General features: G+C 44.2%; 1 protein-coding gene across 1 annotated transcript in view; it reads right to left on the minus strand.

Annotated features, from left to right (window-relative positions):
• MOSMO (modulator of smoothened) overlaps positions 1-25,945 on the minus strand; it is a 58,256-nt gene extending 32,311 nt beyond the window's left edge. Inside the window, exon 1 of the mRNA XM_003430916.3 lies at positions 25,795-25,945. Within this exon, the coding sequence (XP_003430964.1) occupies positions 25,795-25,900 (106 nt within the window). The 5' untranslated portion in view covers positions 25,901-25,945. The remainder of the gene's footprint in view (positions 1-25,794) is intronic.
• Positions 25,946-26,500: the final 555 nt, after the last annotated feature.

Raw genomic sequence — 26,500 nt, forward strand, 5'->3', positions numbered from 1 at the left:
TTATATATTACATTACGCACCTTTCTCTCCATAATGTAAGGGTATTTCTAGGTCAGAGGGTGAGGGAAGCTAGCACCCTACCTCAATTTATCTCCTCTGAAAGAAGGTATTTTATCTCCTAGACAGCATTTATTATAACTGATTCCTCTGCAACATCTGGAAGCTCGTTTCATAAAACCGACAACTTGAAAAAGATCTGACTACATTCTTATAAAGCTTAATTCCTCCCACCATTTGTACTTGACAAGAACTCAAATAGCAGAATGTGTCCTCCAGTCATTTACAATTTTTTTCCTCCCTTAATCATCTCCCTTAGTAGAGACAAGGTTCATTTAATCATATGATGATTATTAGGTCTCTTTACTTGCAGTTTGTCTTTTTTGCCTTCTTTTATCAGTGATCTTTAAATAAAACCATTTATAGATTGGAGGTTGCTCCCACCAGATCTTATTAAAAAATACCCCAAACTCAATTATTTCATTCACAGCTCACTGTATTATTTTATTCTTCTATATCATCCCCTGCTATAAACCTCCTCTCAATCACATTAAGATATTCTGAATTTTAATTTTTAAGTTTGAGTAAAACCTTTGTACTGAACTCCCAATGGTAAAGCTTTAAGTTAAAGAGCTTCAGGGTCAGTTGGCTGCAATTTTTAAATGGTTCTTTCACTTTCCTCACAAATTTGAAGGACAATAGGGTTTGAAAGACTAATATCTGAAAAGATCTACATATCCCTCTTAGGATCCAAAACAATGAATGGAGTTCGGGTACCAAGTAAGCCTCCTAACACTGAAGCTATAATCTTCTCAACATAGCTATACTGGGTTGGGGCACGTGAGGAGAAAGAAGGACAGCAAGATAACCAAACAATTTGCTCTATAGTGGGCTGAGATTAGGAAACTGAAACCCAAGGGAGCAGAGGAAATGTTTACACACATAGCTTCAGATAATGCTGCATCCTAGCCGAAAACTGGGAGGAATCTGCTGAGAATAGACCAGGATGGCATTCTACAATCAAGAAAGAATCAACTCCTTTTTGGGCAAAGATCTCCTTCAGGAATAAGAGTCAAGGAGGTAAAAAAGAAAAGGCACCATGTGCTGCAAGCATGAAATATGACAATATGAAACAGGACAGACTTTTGGTGCACACAATCTGGTTACCCAATGTGGCCAGGACTCTGTCAGTCAGCCAATTGTATTTGTAGAATGCTTATTGTGTGCAGAACACTGTACTGAGCACTTGAGAGAGTTCAATATAACAATATAACAAACACATTGCCTGCCCAAAAGCTTACAGTCTAGTGGGGGAGACATACATTAATATAAATAAATAAAATTATAGATATGTTCATAAATGCTGTGGGACTGAGCAGGGGGATGAATAAAGGAAGCAATTCAAAGCGGCACAGAGGGAGTGGGAGAAGAACACAGTAGGGCTTAGTCAGGGAAGGCTACTAGGAGGAGATGTGCCTTCAATAAGGCTTTGAGGGTGGGGAGAGTATTTATCTGTCCAATATGAAGAGGGAGGATGTTCCTGGCCAGAGGTAGGATGTGGGCAAAAGGTTGGCACAGGATAGACGAGATTGAGGTAGAGTGAAAAGGTTGGCATTAGAGAAGTGAAGTGTGTGCACTGGGTTGTAGTAAGAGTAGCAAAGTGAGGTGGAGGCAGCAAGGTGCTTTAAGGCTGATGGTAAGGAGCTTCTGTCTGATGCGGAGGTGGGTGGACAACCACTGGAGGTTCTTGAGCAGTGGGGAAACATGTCTTGAATGTTTTTGTAGAAAACTAATCCATGTCGCACACTGGCCTTTCAGTGACATCCACACAGAGTGCATTGCTCTGCGCACAGTAAGTGCTCAATAAATACCATTGATTATAGGGGAATTTCAAAGAATTAAATAAATGCCACTGATTCACGGTCACTGGTGTTGTCAAACATGGCCAGCTACATTCACACACACACACATACACACACACACACGTACAGAACTCTCTTTTGTGCAAGCTACTTGGCTAGTCGAGTTGTAAGAGAAAACACAAATTATATTCCATGATTTTGTTCTGTAATTATATGAAAAGTCTTGAATAGATTTATGGACTAAAGTTTCTTAGAGGGATTTCACTGGTTCTGTGATCTCTCTGCTCTCTCCCTCTCTGCAGCCTTGCATTTCCTCCTGCCTTCAAGACATCACCCCAACTTAACATGCCCAAAACAGAACTCCTTATTTTCCCACCCAAACCCTGTCCCTTCCTTAACTTTCCCATCACCGTAGACAGCACCAACATCCTTCCTGTCACACAAAACTGTAACCTTGGCATTTCCACTGACTCCTCTCTCATTCAACCCACATATTCAACCTATCTCCAAATCCTTTCGGTTCAGCCTCCACACCACCACTAAAATCTGTCTTTTCCTCTCCATCCAAACTGTTACAACATTATTCATTCAACTGTATTTATTACGTGCTTACTGTGTGCAGAGCACTGAACTTGATCCAAGCACTCATCCTATCCTGCCTTGATTACTGTATTAGCCTCCTTGCTGACTTCCCTGCCTACTGTCTTTCCCACTCCAATCCATACTTCACTCTATTGCCTGGATCATTTTACTACAAAAATGTTTAGTCCATGTTTCCTCACTCCTCAAGAACCTCCAGTGGTTGCCCATCCACCTCTGTATTAAACAGAAACTCTTTGCCATCGGCTTTAAAGCACTCAATCACCTTGCCAGCTCCTACCTCAGCTTGCTACTCTCTTACTACATCGGCCCACACACTTCGCTCCTCTAATGAAACTTTATTCCATAAATCTACCCAAAAGCTTTCATATAATTATGGAACAAAATCATGGAATATAATTTGTGTTTTTCCTTAAACCTCGATTAGCCAAGTAGCTTGTACAAAAGAGAGTTATGTATACGTGTAAGAGGGTAGCTGTCAATGTTTAAGATGACACCAATAACCATGAATCAGTATATCAATAGTATCTATTTAAATTCACAAAATTCCCCTATAATCAATGGTATTTACTGAGCGCTTACTGTGTGCAGGTCACTGTACTCAAAGAGTGGCTGTCACTGAAATGGCCAGTGCGGACTGGATTATTTTTCTACAAAAATACTCATGTCCTATTTTCCCACTCCTCAAGACCCTAGGATGCCCAAGTTTTGAAAAGTCAAAATAAAAATATTTTATATATGTCATCCCTTGCAATCATTGTGAATTCAAGTCTTTCTACTCAAAATAGTAAGTAAAATCACTATCAACTAATATAAATAATCCCATTCAAGTGCCGGCATGTTAGTAAGGACAGTCACATGTTAAATCAAAATAGTGACCTCTTAAGTATGCAATTTAGTTGCCATAGAAGTACTATGATTTTCCTAGTATAAAGACTTGGCTGCTTTTCTAATTTTGACATGTATGATTCTTAAGGGCCGAGACTGTTTCTTTCCTATTGTGTATCTGAAACTCGTTATTCATTCAATCATATTTACTGAGTGCTTACTGTGCGCAGAGCACTGTACTAAGCACTTGGGAGAATGCAACAGAATAGCATCATTGAGTAAAGTAACCAACCAGAAGTTGCATTCTACACTCCTTAAAAAGCCTCTCCAAAATATAGTATTTCCAAATTTCCAAAGGAAAACACATCGAATATTGGGAAGCTACATTAGCAATACATGATAAAGGTTTCAAAGGAAGCATGTTAACAGGCCTAAACACTCCAAGCTTGACTATACCTGTCGGTTAATTTATTTCAACATCTGGAACTGAACTGCCCTCTACAAACATCTGTAAAGTCTTAAAATTCATCAGCTATCTGACAAATCATCAGGAAAATTCATAAGAAGAAATCTGAATTGTCTTGGATAAACTTATTCTAAAATCCACCATTTTCTATCCAGTACATAGTATCTGGTGTTTCAGCAGGAGTGGGAAAAAGCCAGAGAATTGTAAAATGAACCTTCCCCAGGTATTTAGAAAACAAGGTTAAGCCCAAAGAAACAACACTGCATTGTTTTACAATAGTAATTATATCAGATTCAGAGCATATCGGGTAAAAGGGAAAAAAGTATGGAAAAGTTAAAGAAAAAATGCTTGCTCTTTTTCAATGTGCACGTTCACTATTGCTCAATAATCTGAGGGGTTAGCTGGGGGCTACAAAAAAGTGGAAAAAGGTAATTTTAAATAAAGGCTTCATCTGATCTCATTTTTTTACTGAAAATCCATTTCAGTGGTTTCCTTTATCACACCAACAAAAAAAAAAGCATATATGGTCTGAAATTTAGACACAGCCAAAACTAAAGAAATTGAGATAACTTAATAGCCTTATCATAAAAGAATCAAAATGGCTCTGTTCTCTCCAGAGAAAAACAGCATATTTTCTTGGCAATTTTCAACAACATTAATGCCACTTTTTAAGAGTGAAAATGGGAAATCTTGTGGCGAACCCAGAGGAATGGCCCCTGAATTAAAGGGACATTTGCCATATTTTGTTTCCTAAATTAGCCCTTTTAAAGTCATGGTGAATTAGGTGCCCTTTTTTTTCCCAGAACCAAACAGGAACTGCTTCATTCATTCATTCAATAATATTTATTGAGCACTTACTATGTGCAGGGCACTGTACTAAGTGCTTGGAATGTACAATTTGGTAACAGATAGAGACAATCCCTGCCCAATAACAGGCTCACAGTCTAAACAGGGGAGACTGACAGCAAAGCAAAACAGAACAAAACAAGACAACATCAACAAGATAAATAAAATCAAGGAGATATACACCTCATTAACAAAATGAATAGAGTCATAATATATACAAGTGAGCACCGTATTGAGGGGAGGGGAAGGGGGAAGAGCAGAGGGTTGGGGGGGAGGAGGAGCAGAGGGAAAGGGGGGCTCAGTCTGGGAAGGCTTCCTGGAGGAGGTGAGCTCTCAGTAGGGCTTTGAAGAGGGGAAGATAATATCCCTTTCTGTTTTCTGTTTTGCTCATTCTGCCCCTTCCTCAGGGATATCTTTTTCCACTTCTGCCCACTCGCTCCCTATTGACACCTCCACATTCTGAGACAACAGCCTTACCGCCTGCCGCCTCAGAAACGGTAGTGACGCTTGGGAGATGTTACAACTCTTTCTTCTCCTCAGAAAATGCATCTAATCATCTAATGAATATGGTTTGTAATTTTCCAAGGAAAACGTCAAACCCTTTAACTGATTTCTTCATGAAAGTAAGAGGTGATTCACAATCGCAAGACTTAATTAAATCTAAAACACTGGGTGGTCCATCTGAGGCAAACCTCTTAATGTCACTGGGCCAATTTCAAATGGCCACCCAGTATCCAATCCGCCCACAGATACCAGAAGTGCCAGCAAAAAAGAAATTATGCCTTTCCCCTAAGGCTTTGTGCATTCAATCTTACTCAACGAGCAAGGGAGTTTGTCTTACGACAGTCTAAGGTCTGAATTAGGATGAAATCCCAACAAGGCAAATCCCAACCCATCCTTAAGATTGCTTAAAAATGACCTAAGAATTTACTGCCTTGCACAGTCACATATTCCCCATTTGTTTTAAAAAAGCAAAGATGATAAACTTTCATGTCTCAACCTCTTAATTCCCTCAATTTATACCTCATTACCATGAAGGCCATAAAGAGTAAGAATTTTACCTACTTAAGAGTGGGCCCTTAGCATAAAAGTTAGAATGCTTTTTGGATTACTTTACTATGCCACTTATCACTGTTAGCCTTTCCTGATTTTTCAGCTACTCTAGTAGTATTCCAATAATCAATTAATCAATGGTATTTATCGAACCCTTACTCTGTGCAATCAATCAGTCATATTTATTGAGTGCTTACTGAGTGAAGAGCACTGTCCTAAGTGCTTGGAAGTGTACAATGTAACAGATTTGTTCCCTGCCCACAACAAGCTTACAGTTCAGAGATCAGAGCACTCTGTACTAAGTGATGGGGAGAGTACAATGAAGTAGGTTCAATCTCTGCTCTCAAGCAGAGCAGGGGAGATGGATATTAAAATAAATGATAGGAAGGAGGGAGCAACTGAGTACAAAGCCATGTATTCCAATGCTGTGGAGGGTGGGGTGAGTACCCAAGTACTTAAGGGGTGGGATGAAGTGCACAGGTGATACAGTAGAGAGGGAAAATAGGGCGAGGGAGATTGGAGCTTAGTTAAGGAGGCCTTTTTGGAGGATATGTGATTTTGGTAGAACTTTGAAGATGGGGAAAGTGGTGGTTTGTCAGATAGGAATGGCAATTCCAGGTAGGTGGCGGTGGGGTGGGGGTGGTGAGCAAAAGATCAAGGACAACAGAAACAAAATTGAGGCCCAAGGAACAGGCTGGTATGGGAGGAGTGAAGAGTGTGGGCTGGGTTGTAGTGCAAGAACAGCAAGAATAGGTAGAAGGGAGAGAGTCAAGTGCCTTAAAGCCAATGGTGGGAAGTTTCAACTTAATGCGAAAATAGACCAAAATAGACCATTGGAGGTACTTGTACAGTGGGGAAATGTGTCCAGAAAAAATTTTTAGAAAAGACAATCTGGGCAACATAGTGAAATATGGACTGGAGAGGGGGAGACACTGGAGACAGGGAAGTCAGTGAGGAGGCTGATAAAACAGTCGAGATGGGATGTGACAAACTGCTTGAACCAGTGTGGTAATGAACTGGATGGAGAGGAAAGGGCAAATTCTGGCAACGTTCATGTTTTCTCTCCTTTTTGTATGGCATTTAACTCACACGATACTACCCAAAGGACAGTCACTATCAGGGCCACAGGGACCCTGTCTGATATTTGTATCATTATAGGTGGAAAGAGTTTTAATGCAATTAGCCCCATTCCCCCGTGTTTAAATGTAATCCCTGGAAGGAAGTTAGACATGTTGAGATAAGCATTAAATCCGACAGAGGAGTTCATTATTTTACCGCAATGACTGTGAAGGGTTCACATAGTGCTCTGAAAGATGAATGTTCCTCTCGAAATCATACGGGAGTAAATCTAGGTACTGGTAAACTGGAATCACTTCTCTCAACCCTGTTTAAAGATCTCAGAAGGATTTTCACGTTTTAAAATGTGTTTTCCAGTAGCCACTTTTCCTGTTCCTCTAAGAGCAGTTATTTAAACAATCTCCAAAGACTCAACTATTACTGTCCTCTTGAAAATACTCTCCAAATAGAACTCCCTTTAGTAAATAGTATTGATTTGTTAAATGTATAAAATAGCTTACTGTTTTAGGAGCTCTAAAGCAATTCGCCTTTATCATCTTATTCATCTTTTTTTTAATTAAAAAGAAGAGAAGGATTCTATTTTACGGATAGAAAACCTAAGGGAAACAGAGCTTTCCAATCCCTCAACCAAATTAGTAGTGAACCCAGGAATCAAACCCATGGCCCGACACTCAAATTCAACCCTTCAGCCTTGCGGGTGGGGAATCACACAGTTCTTTCCACATCAAAGAACAAGTGTGTAAATCTGGCAGATATGTTTGCTAAAGAAAACACTGTGGCATGATGTGGCATGATATGGCATAAAAGAGCATTAAAGAGGTCTATTTGTTCAACTGAAATAAGACCAGGAGTGATGGACTTCGGGGGGTGGGGGGTGGGGGGGGGTGGAAGCTGTTGGATTAGGCTCCTCTATTCTCATCTAAAACTTTATCCTGGAAATGAGAAAATTAAAGATTAATTTTAGAATAAATTATGGTACTTTATAAATGCAACTGTCTTTGCTTTGGTAAAACAAAAGAAGGCCTCAGAGAATTCCGCTGGTGGAAATTGGAAAAGTTTGATAAACAGAACAGATACGGATAGAGTCCAGCAGCACCTGGCAATAGCTATTACTGACACCCATACTGGGTTGTTTGAAGTGGACAGTTTGGCTGAAATTGCCTTAGAAGTGGGAAGAGCCAGTGAAATAATGCTCTCACCATATTTCTTCCCCCAACCAGATGAATTTCCACTTTGCTTCTGCTTAATCTCTAATGATAGTACATGCTCCAAAGTGAAGCAGAGCTATATTAAAAGCCAACAGCTGCTTTTTGCTCCACACATTCAGCAGTAAAAAGTGTCAAAATGCCAAGAGACCTTTTATTTATAGGCAACTGGAGTGGAGGATGGGCAGAAGTCCGTGAACATGTGGTCTGAAGATCCCTTAACATTGGGCTCGAAGGGACTGTACAGGGAGGGCTGCCTAAAGGCCAGGGACACTTTCTCCCCTCTGCCAGCTGGGGAGGGTGGGGAAGGAGGGATGGGCGGGGGAAGGTAGTCCTCATCTTCCCAACATTAGGGACATTTTTTTTTTTAAGGGACACTTTGCCAGGAGTGAAGAGGTGGCCGATGACTGTAAAGTACTTTTAAAGTTTTTAAAACTCTGCAATTGTCATTTGAGTTTCTCCTGTTCTGATTCATTTTGATTGTTGAGCTTCCCTGCTTGGCACATAGTAAGCGCTTAATACCATAGTTGTTATTCTCTCTCCTCTCCTCCTGCCTTTCACGCTGTGAAATCACTGTAGTAGCCGCCTGACTCGTCTTCCTGCCTCCAGCCTCTCCCCTCTCCAGTCCATTCTTCACTCTGCTGATCACCTCATTTTTTAAAAATGTCATACTGCACATATCTCTCCACATCTCAAAAACCTCCAATGGTTACCTCTCCCCTCTCCAGTCCATTCTTCACTCTGATCACCTCATTTTTTAAAAATGTCATTCTGCACATATCTCTCCACATCTCAAAAACCTCCAATGGTTACCTATTTCTCCCTGCATCAAGGGGAAATTCCTGATCATCGGGCTCAAGGAATTCCAAAAGCTCTCTTGCTTTTACTTATCCACACTTTTCTCCCACTGCATCTGGCTTGCCCTCTTCATTCCTCCTAAATTGAGTGTCGTTAGCCACTCTCTTGCCTCTGCCCCATATTACCTGCCTAAAATTCCTTCACCATTCAAATCCACAAGACCACAGCTTTCCTCATTTGCAAGCCCGTCCTCTTCCAGGATGGATTCCCTGATTAATTTTATTGTACCTAGGTCACTGCTTCCTAACCCCTCAACACTCTTCCATTTAGATCTATCCATGGAAGTTTTGTACATCAATTAATGATATTTACTGAGAACTTACTATATGCAGAGCACTACACTACAGGCTTGTATACATCAATTTACATTCTCTATTTAAGCACCTATTCACCTTTCCATTCCCACTCCTCCTTATCTGCAAATAATTCTGTGTCTTCCTCTCTCAGGCTGTAAACTCCTTTAGGGCAGGGACTGCATCTTTTACATCCAGTGTACTCTCCCAAGTGCTTGGCACTCAAATACTCCTGATTGATTGTATTCCCTCTAGAAGTTAACACCATAAGCACTTAATAATTACTGCTTATTGACTATAAAATTAACCAAGAAAACAAACCTCTTAACAAAACATACATCATGGCACAACTAGTCATTTTTTTAATTTAAGTATGGTGCTGTACTACATTCTACTCCTGGGGTTTCACATAAAGATAAACTTGCACCCTGTTTGTGGGTCGATATACTGTGCATTTATATAACGACTTCACCTCTTTGTTGCTTAACATATTTGGGTGGCTTTTTGTTAAGATATTTTGGTCAGTGTTTCATCCAGGTTTCACCAAATAACTTCAGGATGGTTGTCTCTTCAGAAATACTAGTTGCCCCATTTTGCTTCTCTCATTAAATAACCTGTTGGATTCACCAGTTCACTGGTCTCAAATCAAATGCCAGGGAGACAATCAATTTGACCTTTGAGCACAGGCTTGGGAGTCAGAGGTCATGGGTTCTAATCCCAGCTCCGCCACTTGTCAGCTCTGTGACTCTGAGCAAGTCACTTCACCTCTCTGTGCCTCAGTTACCTCATCTGTAAAATGGGGTTTAAGACTGTGAGCCCCACATGGGACAACCTAATTACCTTGTATCTATCCCAGTGCTTAGAACAGTGCTTGGCACATAGTAAGTGCTTAACAAATACCATTATTATTATCCCATTGGAAGTTCTGTCAGCCATTTGGCTTCTTAATGCTTGGAAGTTGTGGGAATCAGACAGTTCAGTATTGTTTCGAAGGGTGTTTTGGAAGGTTTTTGATAAAGGTTTTGATAAAGCCCTCTCAATCAAAAGTCCTCTGTCACCTTCTGGCAGCTGAAACCACCTGTGGAGTGGAAAGAGCTTTTTCCAAACTGCCAGAAATGCAAGCAGAAACGATTCTATAATATCCAGTCAGAATCAGCAGGTATTTCAAATTTCTTGAGAGAAACTCAGGCTTCAAAGAGATACAGAGCCCTAAAAGATTGAGAAATAATCAGACAGCCTGGCACTACTTGGACAAAAGCCAACACTGTAATGGCACTGATGCCCAGGCTCAGATATGCTTCAGAGGCTGGGGGGAAACCAAGGTTGAGAGGGGATACTCCTGCATCTGCTAATCTGTAAAATGGGGATTAAGACTGTGAGCACCATGTGGAGCACAGACTGGGTCCAACCTGATTAGTTTGTACCTAACCCAGCACTCAGAACAGTGCCTGGCACACAGTAAGCTCTTAACCAATATTATAAACAACAACAAGGAACTGAACAAGACAACAAGCTAAAACAAACAAAAGGTTAGCCAGAGACTAGCGCATCTGAGCAGTCATATTTTCTGAGTACTTACGAGGTGCAGAGCACTGTACTAAGCACTTGGGAGAGTATGATATAACCGAGTTGATAGACACGTTCCCTGCCCACAGTGAGCTTACATGAGTGATGTCTGTGTTTGACTGATGAGCTACGCCAATACTTGATGAGCCTGGGTGATGTTCAAAAAAGACTATGAGTCTAGAATTGTGGAACTGCTCACCAGGGTGCCTACAAGAAAATTATCCAAGATCTAAGTTAAAAAAGGTGGAAGCTTATTCATGCCTCAGTCAAAAATTAGGGATCAACACCTGATTCCATCTGAAAAATGTTCACCAATTCTGAAAGTTTATTGATTATTCAGGTTCCATAGATTTAACATTCCTCCACATATAATCAGTGGTATTTATAGAATAGAAGTGGTATTTAGAGAAGCAGCGTGGCTCAGTGGAAAGAGCACGGGCTTTGGAGTCAGGGCTCATGAGTTCGAATCCCAGCTCTGCCACTTGTCGGCTGTGTGACTGTGGGCAAGTCACTTCACTTCTCTGTGCCTCAGTTCCCTCATCTGTAAAATGGGGATTAAGACTGTGAGCCCCACGTGGGACAACCTGATTCCCCTATGTCTACCCCAGCGCTTAGAACAGTGCTCGGCACATAGTAAGCGCTTAACAAATACCAACATTATTATTTATTGAGCACTTTCTGGGTAAAGAGCACTGTACTGAGCGCTTAGAAGAGTACAATGTAACAGAGTTGGTAGACACATTTCTTGCCCACTCTTCAATTCATTCAAACTCCAGCCAATCGCATATCAAATATGTAGCGTGGACAGCATAGCCACATGCTGAAGAGAAAAGTACCTCCATCTGAGGCTCAACAGCCTTTAGACTGTAAACTCATTGTGGGCAGGAAACGTGTCTATCAACTCTGTTATATGGTATTCTCCCAGACGCTTAGTACAGTGCTCTGCAAACAGTAAAGGCTTAATAAATGCAACTGACTTTTCAAGTGATACACGCAGTCCTCCATTACTGTGTGTTTTCTGGACATGTTTTGGCTACAACACCATCAGGAAATAAGGAAATGATCTTCCAAAAACGTGAGACTTAGAGCTGCTTATGAAAGAAACTGTTTGTGTGTAAGCGATATCTGAACATGTGAGTACTACAGCAAGAGATTTTTTTGGATATGAAGCTTCAGAAGACTACAACTTTGATGTTAGAGATGCGTATATAACCCCCTACCACCACCTGCAGCTAAATTTTCAAGTGAAATCCTTTCTCGTGACCACAGCCACAAATGCTCTCGCCATAGATGAGAAAAGCACCAAGCTCTTGAGACTGTATCAGAGTTTTCAAAAGCATTGTCTAATAATGATGTGTTTCACGTACCAAGTAGATTTTTGTAAGCAACTAAATTATGCATCAGTAGGATCTCCATTCTTATCAGTCGATACCACCTTATTCATAAATGACCTGTATGCCTAAATTATTAGCCCAGCAAGGCAGAAACCTCCTTCCTGGGTTTAATCTATAGATGACACTCATCTTATGATCCCACTCAACTGGATTAATTTTGGGGACACCTCAACCATATGATCAAAGTTTCATGTTAGACATGGAGACTGGTGACAGATGACCTGAAGAAAATCCAAATGGGACCCTAGGGCATACTGTCTTTCAGAAACCTACCCTCAACAAAGATATCTGGAATAGGGGAAGCCTATTATCCACTAGCCCACCATTCATTCACACTCGCTTCCTGATCACAAAGATTAACTGATAGAAATCAACATAGCCGCAGGACTAGCTATAATGAGAAGGGACTGCTCCTGAAGTCCTTCTAACCACACCATTCATTAGGCCACTGGGAGAATTCCCAAAGCACTAATATGGCCACCAGATCTTTAAGGCCTAATATCGCTAATATTTAGTCTCTCCAAGTGTTAACGTCCCTAGAAAATGTGAAATGCAAGATCTGAACTGTGCAGTTAAATTGTCCGGTACACCCCAGGGACCAGAGAGTTACAAAGGCAAGAGCTGATGAACGACAGAGGGGAGGCAACCTGCATACGCACAGTTCCGACCGTCGTCTGGCCTAAACGGGATTTAAACAGGTGAATCAAGGAGATACCTGGGTGACATTGCTGATGCTGAATCAATACCAGTTCATGATTTGGGTCAGGAGGCGAGGGGCAGGTTGGGGATGGGAAGTGAGGGTCTTATTGCCATGAGGGCTAGAGATCATGCAGGTGGACCGCCAAGGACGCCCGCTTTGAAGGAGCTGAGCGGAAGAAGCACGAGGCTGAAAAGAGAAGAAATGCTAAAGCTCGTGGATAGATAAGTAACCTTGAAAGGTTCATGAATTTGGATCTAGCTCAGGGAGTGAATCCGAATCAGTGACAGATATGCATTTTGCAAGTGAATTTCATTTTATGCTCCTTTACCCTTGTACAGATACAACCTTGTTGTCTGATTAAACTTGTTCAATATTGATGGTATCTTACGATTTTGCTTAATGCTTGAACCACCTTTCTTTAACCGTACCAAAACACTTATTGCTTTTCTTATATAAAGAGAGAAAGTCTGTGGATTTTGTGTACTGAGCATCTATGTCCAAACTGGGACCACCTCCACATGCGGAAGTGTGTGGGGGCCAGGGGCAATTAGTATTCAGAAAATCCTACGAGCGTCGCTATCAGCTCCAGCATCGAACAGGATCGGAGAGCAGACCTCCAACCAACTCTCAAGCCTTATTTCAGCTATAAACTTTCATAAAGTACACTCCCAAGTGCTGAGGACAGTGCTCTGCACACAGTAAGCCCTCAATAAATTCCAGCGCTGGATTCATTTACCTGAGACATCTTTAGTGTGCTCTATCTACGGAACTGTGGAAGGACTGTGGAAGGCCAAAGACCTTGAGATTACAATTAACTCCAATGGTTCAGGTTGGAAAAAATTCCTGGCTGATGCAGGCAGAAGGAAGGCTTGGCAGAAAGCAGGTGAGGCTTTGCAGAGGAGGGTTTAGCAAAGGAATGCTAGGGGTGATGCCATAGATACCACTGATCAGCTCTATGAAACCATGAAACAAAGACCATAAACAAGTCACTTTAGAAGACTGAAACAAGACAAACTAATAGCAGTAGCGAATTATTGATAATGAGCACCCACCTGGGGCAACGTACTGTACTAGGCACTTGGGAAGAACAGAATAATGACAGTGTAATAATAATAATGATGATGATGGTATTTGTTGAGCGCTTACTATGTGTCAAGCACTGTTCTAAGGGTGTGTCCAATGCATTGGTGAGGATCCTGGGTTTAAAGCACACACTGGCTAAATGAGGCAGAAGAGAGCCTTCTAAAGGCAAAACAACTTTTTATGATGAGAAAAGCAACTAGGACATCACCTTCAATCCTCATGAAACAAACGACCTGGAACACAACCTTGATTTTGTAGGAACAATCAATCGTATTTATTGAATGCTTACTGTTTGCAGAGCATGGTACTAAGCACTTGGGAGAGTACGGTGTAGCAATATAACAGAGGTGGTAGACAAAGTCGTCTCTGTCCAAGACGAGCTTATAGTCTAGACGGGGAGACAGACATGAATATAAATAAATACACACGTCAGTGCTGTGGGGATGGTGAATCAAGGGACCGAATCAGGGTGACACAGAAGGGAGTGGGAGAAGAAGAAACGAGGGAAGGCCTCTTGGAGGAGATGTGCCCTCAACAAGCCTTTGAAGATGGGGAGAGTAACTGTCTGTCCCATATGAAGAGGGAGGGTATTCCAAGACAGAGGCAGGACATGGGCAGGAGGGTGGCAGCAAGATGAATGAGATCAAGGTACAGTGAACAGGTTGGCATGAGAGGAGTGAAGTTTGAACGCTGGCTTGCTGTAGGAGAGCGGCAAGGTGAGGCAGGAGGGGGCAAGGTGATTGAATGCTTTAAAGCTGATGGTAAGGTGTTTTTGTTTGATGTGGAGGTGGATGGGCAACCACTGAAGGTTCTTGAGGAGTGGGGAAACACCACGGTTCCTTCCTCTGGTAACCCAAATTAAGAGGCAGGATACATTAGGAAATCATTCAAATTTTGACCATTGTCTGACAGAAGAGATGATGGCCAAAGGCTCTTTTGAATCAGGAAATCTTCCCTATGCCGAGTCAGGAAACTCGCAGAATTACGACAATTGAACAACCAGGTATCAATGAATCCCAACATTCAATGCTTGCACATCAAGACGGCCAATATGACCACACGGGAGGGCCACCGAACACTCCACCAGAGACCCTTCAAGCCCTGAACACAAAATCAGAAGACAGAAGCACCACACTATTAATCAGAAGCAAAGTAAAGCACACTAGAGTTCTAAACTGTGAACCTTTCTGAAGATGTCTGCTAAAGCTTAGATGAAACTGACCCATAGTTCAACAAATTCTTTCTTTCTCACTTACCTGCTACTTCTCAGCCCAGGTTCTAAACCCCTCCCAACCAAACTTCCTCTCTGTTCTTGGCTCTCCAGCTTCCTGCCTTTGGCTTCTAATTCTGGGAGAGAGGCATAAGACTCCACAGCATAAGACAAGACAAGGAATGAAACAAAACCAAAAGAGTGCTTGGTAAAAATCTGGGCTGGTCCACAGCTTGTAAAGAAACTGTATTGACAACCAAAGGGAAGTAAATGTCATGTTTTCATAAAGTATCACAAATAAGTGAAGTACAAGTGCAAAATTTACAAGCTGCATATTGTCATTCCTGTCACTGCACAGCCTAATCTCCGGGGCTATTAGAGGAAAGGTATAAAACAAGGTCATTGTGTGAATAATTATCCCTCCAAGTTGCATGATTAAAATGTAATTTAAATTCAACAATAACAATTTCACAAACATCAACACTTTATTACTTGTTTGAGTAGCACCCATAAGATTAAATATGGCAGTGCTAAAACATACATCGGAATGAGAGAACTAAAAGGAAGAAAATTCAACTGGAAAGTCTCTTTGAGGATTTGGCAATTTTGTGCTACAACACAGTCTCTTCAAGACAACTAGAATAGTTCTATCCTCTAAGTTGGAACTAGATGCAGTTATGCTGTTTGGCAAGGGTTCCAAGCAGAAAAAACAAAAATCTTGCCCATTTCAAAGTATACTTTCAGGCACTGAGGTGGGGGGGAAAGACTAGTTATTTATAAAGTCAAGTTATCCCTTTTGATCCTCAACCAATTGGAAAGCTTTACAAACTGTCAACTCCTACATAATACATCTTCAAAATAAATTCTGAGCCAAAAAGAGCTGCTCAGTGCATCCTGTTTCAATGCCTCTACCTGCAGGAAACACTCAAACTGTTGAAACTAGGATAAATTAGACATGAAAAAGACAATGAAATGTCACAGTCAGCTAAAAAAAAAGTCACCAGAAAATCCAAAAGGGTAATATCTTATGAAACCTCTTCTATTAATTCCAGAAAAATAAACATTTGGCTTCTCATTTCTCCTATCTGTGTGTCTCACATTAGCCACTAAGTAAACATTGTATATAACTATATTCTCTTACTCCCTCCCACCCTCCGTGGGAAGCAGCTTGGATTCAGATAGATTCAAGTACAGACCCAAATGGGACATTATTTGGAAAACCCACTCAATTAAAACTAACCTTTCATTTCAGGAACTAAATACGCACCAAGGAGCGTGGAAAAAAAAAGTGAGTTGGCAGAGAAGGCCCAGAGAACTTAAAGATGAGGCAAGACTTAGCTCCTTCCCACATCCAATTATGCCTAGAACTGAAAGCCTTTTGGCAAGTGCTTCAACAAATGGGCAAGTTTTACGAGTGCGGTGGCCCTCCTGATTCTCCCACATTTCTTTCCCTGTCTTTACTTACTCATGTCAATTTCCATTCATTACCCATACATATGTCTGTTCTGTGTCCTTGGTCCCAAATTCCTCTCCTCCACAACTGTTGTGGACTGAGATGCTCACCAGCTGTCCTCCTAGCTGCCACTTTTCATCCAAAGGTTGTTAATGCTGTTGGTGATGCTGACTGCATAAGGTTGGTGGAATCCTTCCAGAGAAGAGGCATGCTGGGGCAGAGGACGCCTCAGCATTTTCTCTTTCGTGGACCCAAACCATGTGGTCAACTTCTATCTCTGAAACAATACCTTCCTCTTCACGGAGATGACCAAAGTGGGACTAAGGAAGAGAACTCAGAGCAGTGACCTACAGGCTGTTTCTGCTCTAGCGGAAAGGTTCTGAGGAACACGGTCAAGCCCTCCCTGCTACGTATTAAAGCAATTTCTCCCTTGTGCTTCCCCAACAGTCTCCACTGCCTGGGCCACCTCATAGGAGGAGTAGCGGGGAAGCAGCACGGTCTTGTAGATAATGTTGGTATTTGTTAAGCGCTTACTTTGTGCCGAGCACTGTTCTAAGCACTGGGGTTGATACAGGGTAATCAGGTTGTCCCACATGAGGCTCACAGTCTTAATCCCCATTTTCCAGATGAGGGAACTGAGGCACCGAGAAGTGAAGTGACTTGCCCAAAGTCACACAGCTGACAGGTGGTGGAGCCGGGATTAGAACCCAGGACCTCTGACTCCTAAACCCGTGCTCTTTCCACTGAACCACGCTACTTCTCTAGACAGAGCACGGGCCTGGGAGTCAGAGGACCTGGGTTCTAATTCCAGCTCCACCACTTGTCTGCTGTGTGAACTTGGGCAAGTCACATAACTTCCCTGAACCTCAGTTGCCTGATCTTTATGGGACATGGACTGTGCCCAACCTGATTGGCTTGTATCCACCCCACCGTTCAGTAGAGTGCCCGGCACATAGCACGGGCTTAAAATATACCATGAAAAAATACAGAGCAACGGGAGAAGTGGAGATCGGCAGCATAGCTCTCCAGGGTACTCGGAGTTTCCTGGTTACCCTCGACGGCACAGATCTTTGAGGGAATCACGCAATGCCACCCATCCAGAAGGAAGCTAAGAAGCCATGGGGCAAGACCTTCAGGGACCCGGGGTGCCCCCGGCTGGTGCCACGTCTCTGATCAGCAGGGGCACTGTGAAGGGCAGTTGGATTAGGGGCCGCGTTTAATGCTGTCCTGGCCACACACTGGAGGCTGGGAGTGTGCTGGGCGATGCCTGTGTCCTCAGCACCTGAGAACAGGCCGGGGACCCCCTCCTCTCTGCCCCCTCCAGCTCTTGGGGGACTAATCTGGCTCTGCATTCTAAGTGATAACTCTCATTCAGTGAATGTTTTAATATTAAGAAGCTCCCGTAGTAAATATGGAAGAGGTTAGCTGCCAAAGTCTAATCTCTCAAACAATCTTCTTGACTCCACAGAACAGACACAGCAATTTCAAAAACTCAGCTTAATGTTTGCCAATTTTCGGCTGGATTTAAAGTGAGACTTTATGGTATCCCACTACAGGGAGCTGACCTCAGAAACTATTGAATGAAATTTGATCCAAAAGCAGGACATCATCGAGTAATTTTAAAACGACTTAGTCTCTGCTGACAGACCCATAATTCTCCCTAAAATACAAAAATTATATTCATTTAATGATTTTACACTTTTCCAATTGAATACCACCTATTTCTAACTCTCCAGATAAGTCCAATAAAAGGGAAATGATGACACTAGTTAATGTTTCAATAGTAAATTATGTGAAAATATATATATGCTCTGGCATGATAAAGGTATATAAATACCATTATCAAGCCTTAGCAACTCTGCCAATTCTGATGTCACCACAATAGCTACGGAAAAAAGGTTTATTATTTAGTAGTTTTCAATCAAGTGGAGGGAGGGAGAAAATGAAGAAGCATCTTATTACTAAGTTCTTCTGATATTGCATTTTTTTCATTTCCTAATGATGACTTTACCAAGGGACCTGAACTGAAGCTCAGCCTCTAAGTGGAGTATTATAGAAGAAAAAGATTTTAAAGTGTAAAGTTCTTCACCTCAATTCGAGTAAAAAAAAAAAGAGGATGTATTATTATTTGGAAGATGCACACTGTTCTTTTTTAGAGAACAATGCTCAGCTGTTGTCCAACTCCTCTGAGGATAGAGCAAATGGAAAGCTTTCACATTAGGAACCAGAATATCCTTGCTGCTGAAGAAACCACTAATCTTGCCAAAAGGATCAACACCCAACTGTCCGGGACAATTTAGGATGGTGCAGAGCTACAAAGAGGCAGTGGAATACGACTTGATTAGACGATTTGGGGACAGTCCTTAGTTCATTCTAAAAACATTAGATTGAAGATCTCCTGAGAGGAGGAACTGAGTCTTTGACTTTTACTGTCCCCTCCCAAGTACTCAATGGGGCTTTGCACACAGTAGGTGCTCAATAAATAATACTGATGATGATGAGAAGACTGAAGACCCTTGTAATTCTGAGATTCTAACATGGAAAAGGCTATCTCTACAGGAAATCTGAAGAGTTTATATCCAAATCATGCTCCATCACCAAAACACACTTAGAAAAGTCATTCAATTTACAAATATTTACCCAACATTTCCTTGAAAATGGATTCATCCTTTCATTTTAAGAAAAAATGATGACAGAGAAATTGGGTGAAGCACAAGGGAGGCAGGATGCCACAGCGGAGCTGGAATCCAGATCTCCCTCTTCTGTATTTAGACAAAGCCTCCACCCGCTGTGGGACTTTCACAAAATCTAAAATGGATAGAAACATTTACACAGAAAAAGGAACGACGCATCCTTGAAGGTTTTTCTTTGAGAAGATTTAAACCATCCCCAGAAACTCAACCCCCACCTTCAGAGCATCAAGACAGGAAAACCACGATGGGCACGAGCCATAAGGGAACGAGCCATATACTCTTGTCCAAAAGAGGAAAAACTTCACCAAAGAAGTGAAGAAAATCCAATTTTTCAGTGCCATTCAATTCCAAAAAATGACTTTATTTTAAATCAAACCATGCCACCCTGTCCACCCATTTGATTCATTCAACATGAACAGAGCATTCATAACTAGCAGCCATCATGGCAGTGCCAATCCCTACGTATTTTTGCAGCAGAGGTAACAGGCAAAGTCTCCAGAGTGCATCGCATTTTAAAGCCCTTTTCCACCATTCTGTAATGCGCTAATTCACCGTGACGTCTGAGGTTCCATCTCCGAGAGATGCAAGATCACTTTCCTTACTGAGTTAACAGGCCCAGAAATCTGGGATGCATGTTCCTTCCCTGCGTATTTAGATTATTAAGACGAAAAAACAACAGGTCTGAAACTCAGTCCACATTCCTTCGGCAACAGCTGGTCCGCCTGGATTCCAAGACTGACTTGCCCAGCTTTTCATGATGTTTCAATTTTAATTGCCTCAACTGAAGGAGGAACTTCCATTTCGATGTCTAACAAAACATCTACCCAGAAAGCCAACACATTCTCAGTCACCTCTGAGCTGTAGACCTTCCATACCATAATTTCTGCATTTGGTTGTTCTACCTGAGGCCGTCTTACTGCAAAGAACATTCATTAGCAACTTCTACCTCACCTTTCATCAACTCGAGGAACAGGATAGGGCAGTACTTCGAAAGGCAGGGTCAATTTTAATAAGTTTCCAGCTCTCTCCCCCCAATCCTTTTAGGTGAGGTTTTATTTCTGATACTAGAGCTCCAAAATCATATACTGAGTGATTTTTTAAAAATCGATTCATATGAAATGAATCTTGCTTAGATGATATATACTGGCTACTTTTATCTCAGAAAGCTTCAGTTTTGGGCCTATGATCTTCGAGGGGGTTGCGGCAGGACTCACAGCCCAAAAAAGACAAGATGCACGATTAGGTCAGAAACACGAGTGAGAAGCAGCGTGGCTCAGTGAAAAGAGCCCGGGCTTGGGAGTCAGAGGTCATGGGTTCGAATCCCGACTCTGCCACTTGTCAGCTGTGTGACTGTGGGCAAGTCACTTCACTTCTCAGTAACCTCATTGGTAAAATGGAGATTAACTGTGAGCCTCACGTGGGACAACCTGATTACCCTGTATCTACCCCAGCGCTTAGAACAGTGCTCTGCACATAGCAAGCGCTTAACAAATACCAACCTCATTACTATTATTAGTGGGCCATATTCTGGTCGTTTTCATCGCAACGATAGAGATCGACTGATTAACGGGGCTAAGAGCAGCATCCAAAAGCTTACTGTATTATGCTTTGAGTTCCTCCAAAACTCAAATCGTCCCTTCACTGTTTTTCACTTAGAGGCTTGCTAAAGGTGATTAGCAGAGAAAAGACACACAATTCCTAAAAGTGCTATTCTAACAAGCAATACATTTGACAGCATGATCTTCTGTTACTAGACTCTCAGGTCTGAATTTAAAGAGGAAAATAACAACAGCCCAGCAACACTTTTTTTTTTTCGGAAGAGCTAAAAATACCTTACTCGATAAATAGTAAATAATAGCTGGCACTTTACAAGGAGTTCTGACAAAGTAGCTTAACACCTGCAGAGCAAAATCACTTTTGCTTCCCACGGTGGAACTCTTCCCTCAAAAGCAAAAATGAAACATCAAAAGTCCATTCGAGGCATCTCCTCTGTGGTTTTTTTTTTCCCTAATTGCATTCATCCCTGAAGGTTGATGCCCTTTAAGTCAACTCCTTTCTGCTCTTGATATTATTAACCAGAAAAGGCAAATGGTCTAATCGCCAGCACTTCCCTCCCACGGGAGAACACACAATTTATTGCTGCGGGTAACCTCAGACTGGCGACCGGTCGCCTTGCCCGTCCTGTAGAAAACTCTTGTGGCTACCAGTAGGCAACAGTACTGATGGGTCCCCTTGCTCTTCTAATGGGTTCTTTAATAGAGTAACTACCATTATTAATAATAATAATAATTATGGCATTTGTTAAGTGCTTACGATGTGCTGAGCACTGTTCTAAGTGCTGGGGTAGATAGAGGTTGTCCCACGTGGGGGCTCACACTTTTTTTTTAAATCCCCATTTTTACAGATTAGGTCACTGAGGCCCAGAGAAGTGAAGTGACTGGCCCAAAGTCACCCAGCTGACGAGTAGCGGACCGCGGATTAGAACCCACGACCTCTGACTCCCAAGCCGGTGCTCTTTCCACTACGCCACGCCGCTCCTCTATTAAGAGCTGTAAAGCATTTTGCGAGATCCATTGGAATGAAAGACGCTCCATAAAATGGGGTTTATTATTAGTATTATTATAGCTCCCGGGCCTGGGATAAAGCAGAATTCTAAACCACACACACTTCAAAAGGGAGGGCAAGATCGGAAGCCACATGCCACATGCCTTTATGAACGCCGCGTGGCTTAGTGGAAAGGGCTTGGGAGTCCGAGGACATGGGTTCTAATCCCGGCTCCGCCACTTGTCAGCTGTGTGACCCTGGGCAAGTCACTTCACTTCTCTGGGCCTCAGCGACCTCCTCTGAAAAATGGGGACGAAGACTGTGCGCCCCACGGGGGACAACCTCATTACCTTATAATGACAACAATGACGATGCTGGCATTTAAGCGCTTCCTCTGTGCGAAGCACTACGAGAAGCGGCATGGCTCAGTGGAAAGAACCCGGGCTTGGGAGTCAGAGGACATGGGTTCTCGTCCCGCTCCGCCACTTGTCAGCTGTGTGACCTTGGGCAAGCCACTTCACTTCTCTGGGCTCCAGGGACCTCTTCTGTAAAATAGGGATGAAGACTGTGCGCCCCAAGTGGGACGACCTGATCACCTTGTACCTCCCCCAGCACTTAGATCAGTGCTCGGCACATAGTAAGCGCCCAGCTCCGCCACTAGTCAGCCCTGAGACCTTCGAAAAGCCACTTCACTTCTCTGGGCCTCAGTTGCCTCATCTGTAAAATGGGGATGAAGACCGGGAGCCCCACGTGGGACAACCTGATCACCTTGTATCTATCCCAGTGCTTAGAACAGTGCTCGTCCCATAGTAAGCGCTTAACCAATCCCATCACTATTACTGTATCTATCCCAGTGCTTAGAACACTGTTGGGCAAAGAGTAAGGGCTTAGCAGATGCCAGCGTTATTACTGTACCTATCCCGCGTTTAGAAGAGTGCTGGGCACAGATTAAGGGATTAGCCGATGCCAGCGTTATCCCTGTATCTATCCCAGCGCTTAGAACAGTGCTGGGCACAGAGTAGGTGCTTAACCAATCTCATCATTATTACTGTATCTATCCCAGCAACAGTGCTGCGCACAGAGTAAGAATTTAGCAGGTGCCAGTGCTATTACTGTATCGATGCCAGCGCTTAAACATTGCTGGGCACAGTAAGGGCTTAGCAGATGCCGGCGTTATGACTGTTATCTATCTCAGCGGTTAGAAGAGTGCTGGGCACAGAGTAAGGGCTTATCAGACCCAGCGTTATCAATGTATCTATCCCAGCGGTTACAGGAGCGCTGGGCACAGATTAAGGGCGTAGCAATGCCAGCGTTATCACTGTATGTATGGCAGCGCTTAGAAGAGCGCTGGGCACAGAGTAAGCGCTTAGCCGATGCCATCATTATCCCTGTATCTATGGCAGCGCTTAGAAGAGTGCTGGGCACAGACTAAGGGCTTAGCCGTTATCCTAGTATCTATGGCAGCGCTTAGAAGAGTGCTGGGCACAGAGGAAGGGCTTAGTCGATGCCAGCGTTATGACTGTATCTATCCCAGCGCTTAGAAGAGCGCTCGTCCCATAGTAAGTGCTTAACCAATGCCATCATTAAGACTGTATCTATGGCAGCACTTAGAAGAGTGCTGGGCACAGAGTAAGCGCTTAGCAGATGCCAGCATTATGACTGGAGAGTGCTTAAGGGACAGAGTAAGGGCTTAACCGATGCCATCATTATCCCTGTATCTACAGCAGCGCTTAGGAGAGTGCTGGGCACAGAGCAAGCGCTTAACTGATGCCATCATTAGGACTGTATCTATGGCAGCGCTTACAACAGTGCTGGGCATAGAGTAAGCGCTTAGCAGATGCCAGCGTTATGACTGTAGAGTGCTGGGCACAGAGTAAGCGCTTAGCCGATGCCATCATTATCCCTGTATCTATCCCAGCGCTTAGAGCAGTGCTGGGCACAGAGCAAGCACTTAACCGATGGCATCATGATAACTGTATGTATGGCAGCGCTTAGGAGAGTGCTGGGCATAGACTAAAGGCTTAGCCAATGCCAGCGTTATAACTGTATGTATGGCAGCACTTAGAACAGCGCTGGGCACAGAGCAAGCACTTAACCGATGGCATCATGATGACTGTAGGTATGGCAGTGCTTAGAGCAGTGCTGGGCACAGAGTAAGGGCTTAGCCGATGGCAGCGTGATGACTGTATCTATCCCAGCGCTTAGAGCAGTGCTGGGCACAGAGTAAGCGCTTAACCGATGCCAGTGTGATGACTGTATCTATCCCAGCACTGACAGCAGTGCCGGGCACAGAGTAAGGACATAGCCGATGGCAGCATCATGACTATCTATACCGGCGCTTAGAGCAGTGCTGGGCACAGAGTAAGGGCTTAGCCGATGCCAGCGTTATAACTGTATCTATCCCAGCGCTTAGAGCAGTCCTGGGCACAGAGTAAGCACTTAACCGATGGCAGCGTTATGACTATCTATCCCAGCGCTTAGAACAGTGCCGGGCACAGAACAAGCACTTAACCGATGGCATCATGCTGACTGTATCTATCCCAGCGCTTAGAGCAGTGCCGGGCACAGAGCAAGCACTTAACCGATGGCATCATGATGACTGTATCTATCCCAGCGCTTAGAACAGTGCCGGGCACAGAGCAAGCACTTAACCGATGGCATCATGATGACTGTATCTATCCCAGCGCTTAGAACAGTGCCGGGCACAGAGCAAGCACTTAACCGATGGCATCATGATGACTGTATCTATCCCAGCGCTTAGAGCAGTGCTGGGCACAGAACAAGCACTTAACCGATGGCATCATGATGACTGTAGGTATGGCAGTGCTTAGAGCAGTGCTGGGCACAGAGTAAGGGCTTAGCCGATGGCAGCGTGATGACTGTATGTATGGCAGCGCTTAGAGCAGTGCTGGGCACAGAGCAAGCACTTAACCGATGGCAGCGTTATGAATGTATGTATGGCAGCGCTTAGAGCAGTGCCGGGCACAGAGTAAGCGCTTAACCGATGGCATTGTGATGACTGTATGTATGGCAGCGCTTAGAGCAGTGCTGGGCACAGAGTAAGCGCTTAACCAATGGCATCGTGATGACTGTATGTATGGAAGCGCTTAGAACAGTGCTGGGCACAGAATAAGCACTTAACCGATGGTAGTGTTATGACTGTATGTATGGCAGCGCTTAGAGCAGGGCCGGGCACAGAGCAAGCACTTAACCGATGGCATCATGATGACTGTATCTATCCCAGCGCTTAGAGCAGTGCTGGGCACAGAGCAAGCACTTAACCGATGCCAGCGTTACGAATGTGTGTATGGCAGGCGCTTAGAGCAGTGCTGGGCACAGAGTAAGCGCTTAACCGATGGCATCGTGATGACTGTAGGTATGGCAGCGCTTAGAAAAGTGCTGGGCACAGAATAAGCACTTAACCGATGGTAGTGTTATGACTGTATGCATGGCAGCGCTTAGAGCAGGGCCGGGCACAGAGCAAGCACTGAACCGATGGCATCGGGATGACTGTAGGTATGGCAGCGCTTAGAAAAGTGCTGGGCACAGAATAAGCACTTAACCGATGGTAGTGTTATGACTGTAGGCATGGCAGCGCTTAGAACAGTGCTGGGCACAGAATAAGCACTTAACCGATGGTAGTGTTATGACTGTAGGTATGGCAGCGCTTAGAACAGTGCTGGGCACAGAATAAGCACTTAACCGATGGTAGTGTTATGACTGTAGGTATGGCAGCGCTTCGAGCAGGGCCGGGCACAGAGCAAGCGCTTAACCGATGGCATCACGATGACGGTATCTATCCCAGCGCTTCGAGCAGGGCCGGGCACAGAGCAAGCACTTAACCGAGGGCAGCGGGATGACTGGTAGGTATGGCAGCGCTTCGAAAAGTGCCGGGCACAGAGTAAGGGCTTGGCCGATGGCAGCGTGATGATGTCAAAGGCCGCCGAGGGTAGCGAGGAGGGGGGAGAGGCGCCCCCCCGTCCCCGGCCCGTCCCGGCAGCGGCCCCCCCCCAACCCCCCGTGGCGACCGGTCCTGTCCCGCCCCCCCCCCCGGGTCCCCGCTGACCGGCGGACTCCCCGGTGTTGATCCAGTCGGGGTTGGCGATGCTGGCGATGGCGAAGATGTCGGCGGCCAGAAAGAGACATCCTGAGATGATGGTCAGCTTATCCATCCCGGCCGCGGCCTCACGCCGCCCGCCCCATGGGCCTGGGCCGCCGCCGCCGCCTCCGCCCGGCCGCCCTCCGCCCTGCCTCCGCCTCGGCAGCGGGGGCCCGCGCCTGACCCGGAAGTGCTCCCGAGGCTCCGCCCCCTCACCCGGAAGTGAACCCCCCCCCCCCACCGCTAGGCCGCGACGCCTTTACCTCAGCCCCGCCGCCCCCTTGGAAATAATAATAATAATAATGTTGGTCTTTGTTAATAATAATAATGTTGGTATTGGTTAAGCGCTTACTATGTGCCGAGCACTGTTCTCAGCGCTGGGGGAGACACAGGGGAATCAGGTGGTCCCCCGTGGGGCTCCCCGTCTTCATCCCCATTTGACAGATGAGGTCACTGAGGCACCGAGAAGTGAAGTGACTTGCCCACAGTCACACAGCTGACGAGTGGCCGAGCCGGGATTCGAACCCATGACCTCTGACTCCAAAGCCCGGGCTCTTTCCACTGAGCCACGCTGCTTCTCACTATGTGCCGAGCACTGTTCTAAGCGCTGGGGGAGACACAGGGGAATCAGGTGGGCCCCCGTGGGGCTCACAGGCTTCACCCCCATTTGACA

This window comes from Ornithorhynchus anatinus, chromosome 2, assembly GCF_004115215.2.
Source record: "Ornithorhynchus anatinus isolate Pmale09 chromosome 2, mOrnAna1.pri.v4, whole genome shotgun sequence".
Classification (NCBI taxonomy): domain Eukaryota; kingdom Metazoa; phylum Chordata; class Mammalia; order Monotremata; family Ornithorhynchidae; genus Ornithorhynchus; species Ornithorhynchus anatinus.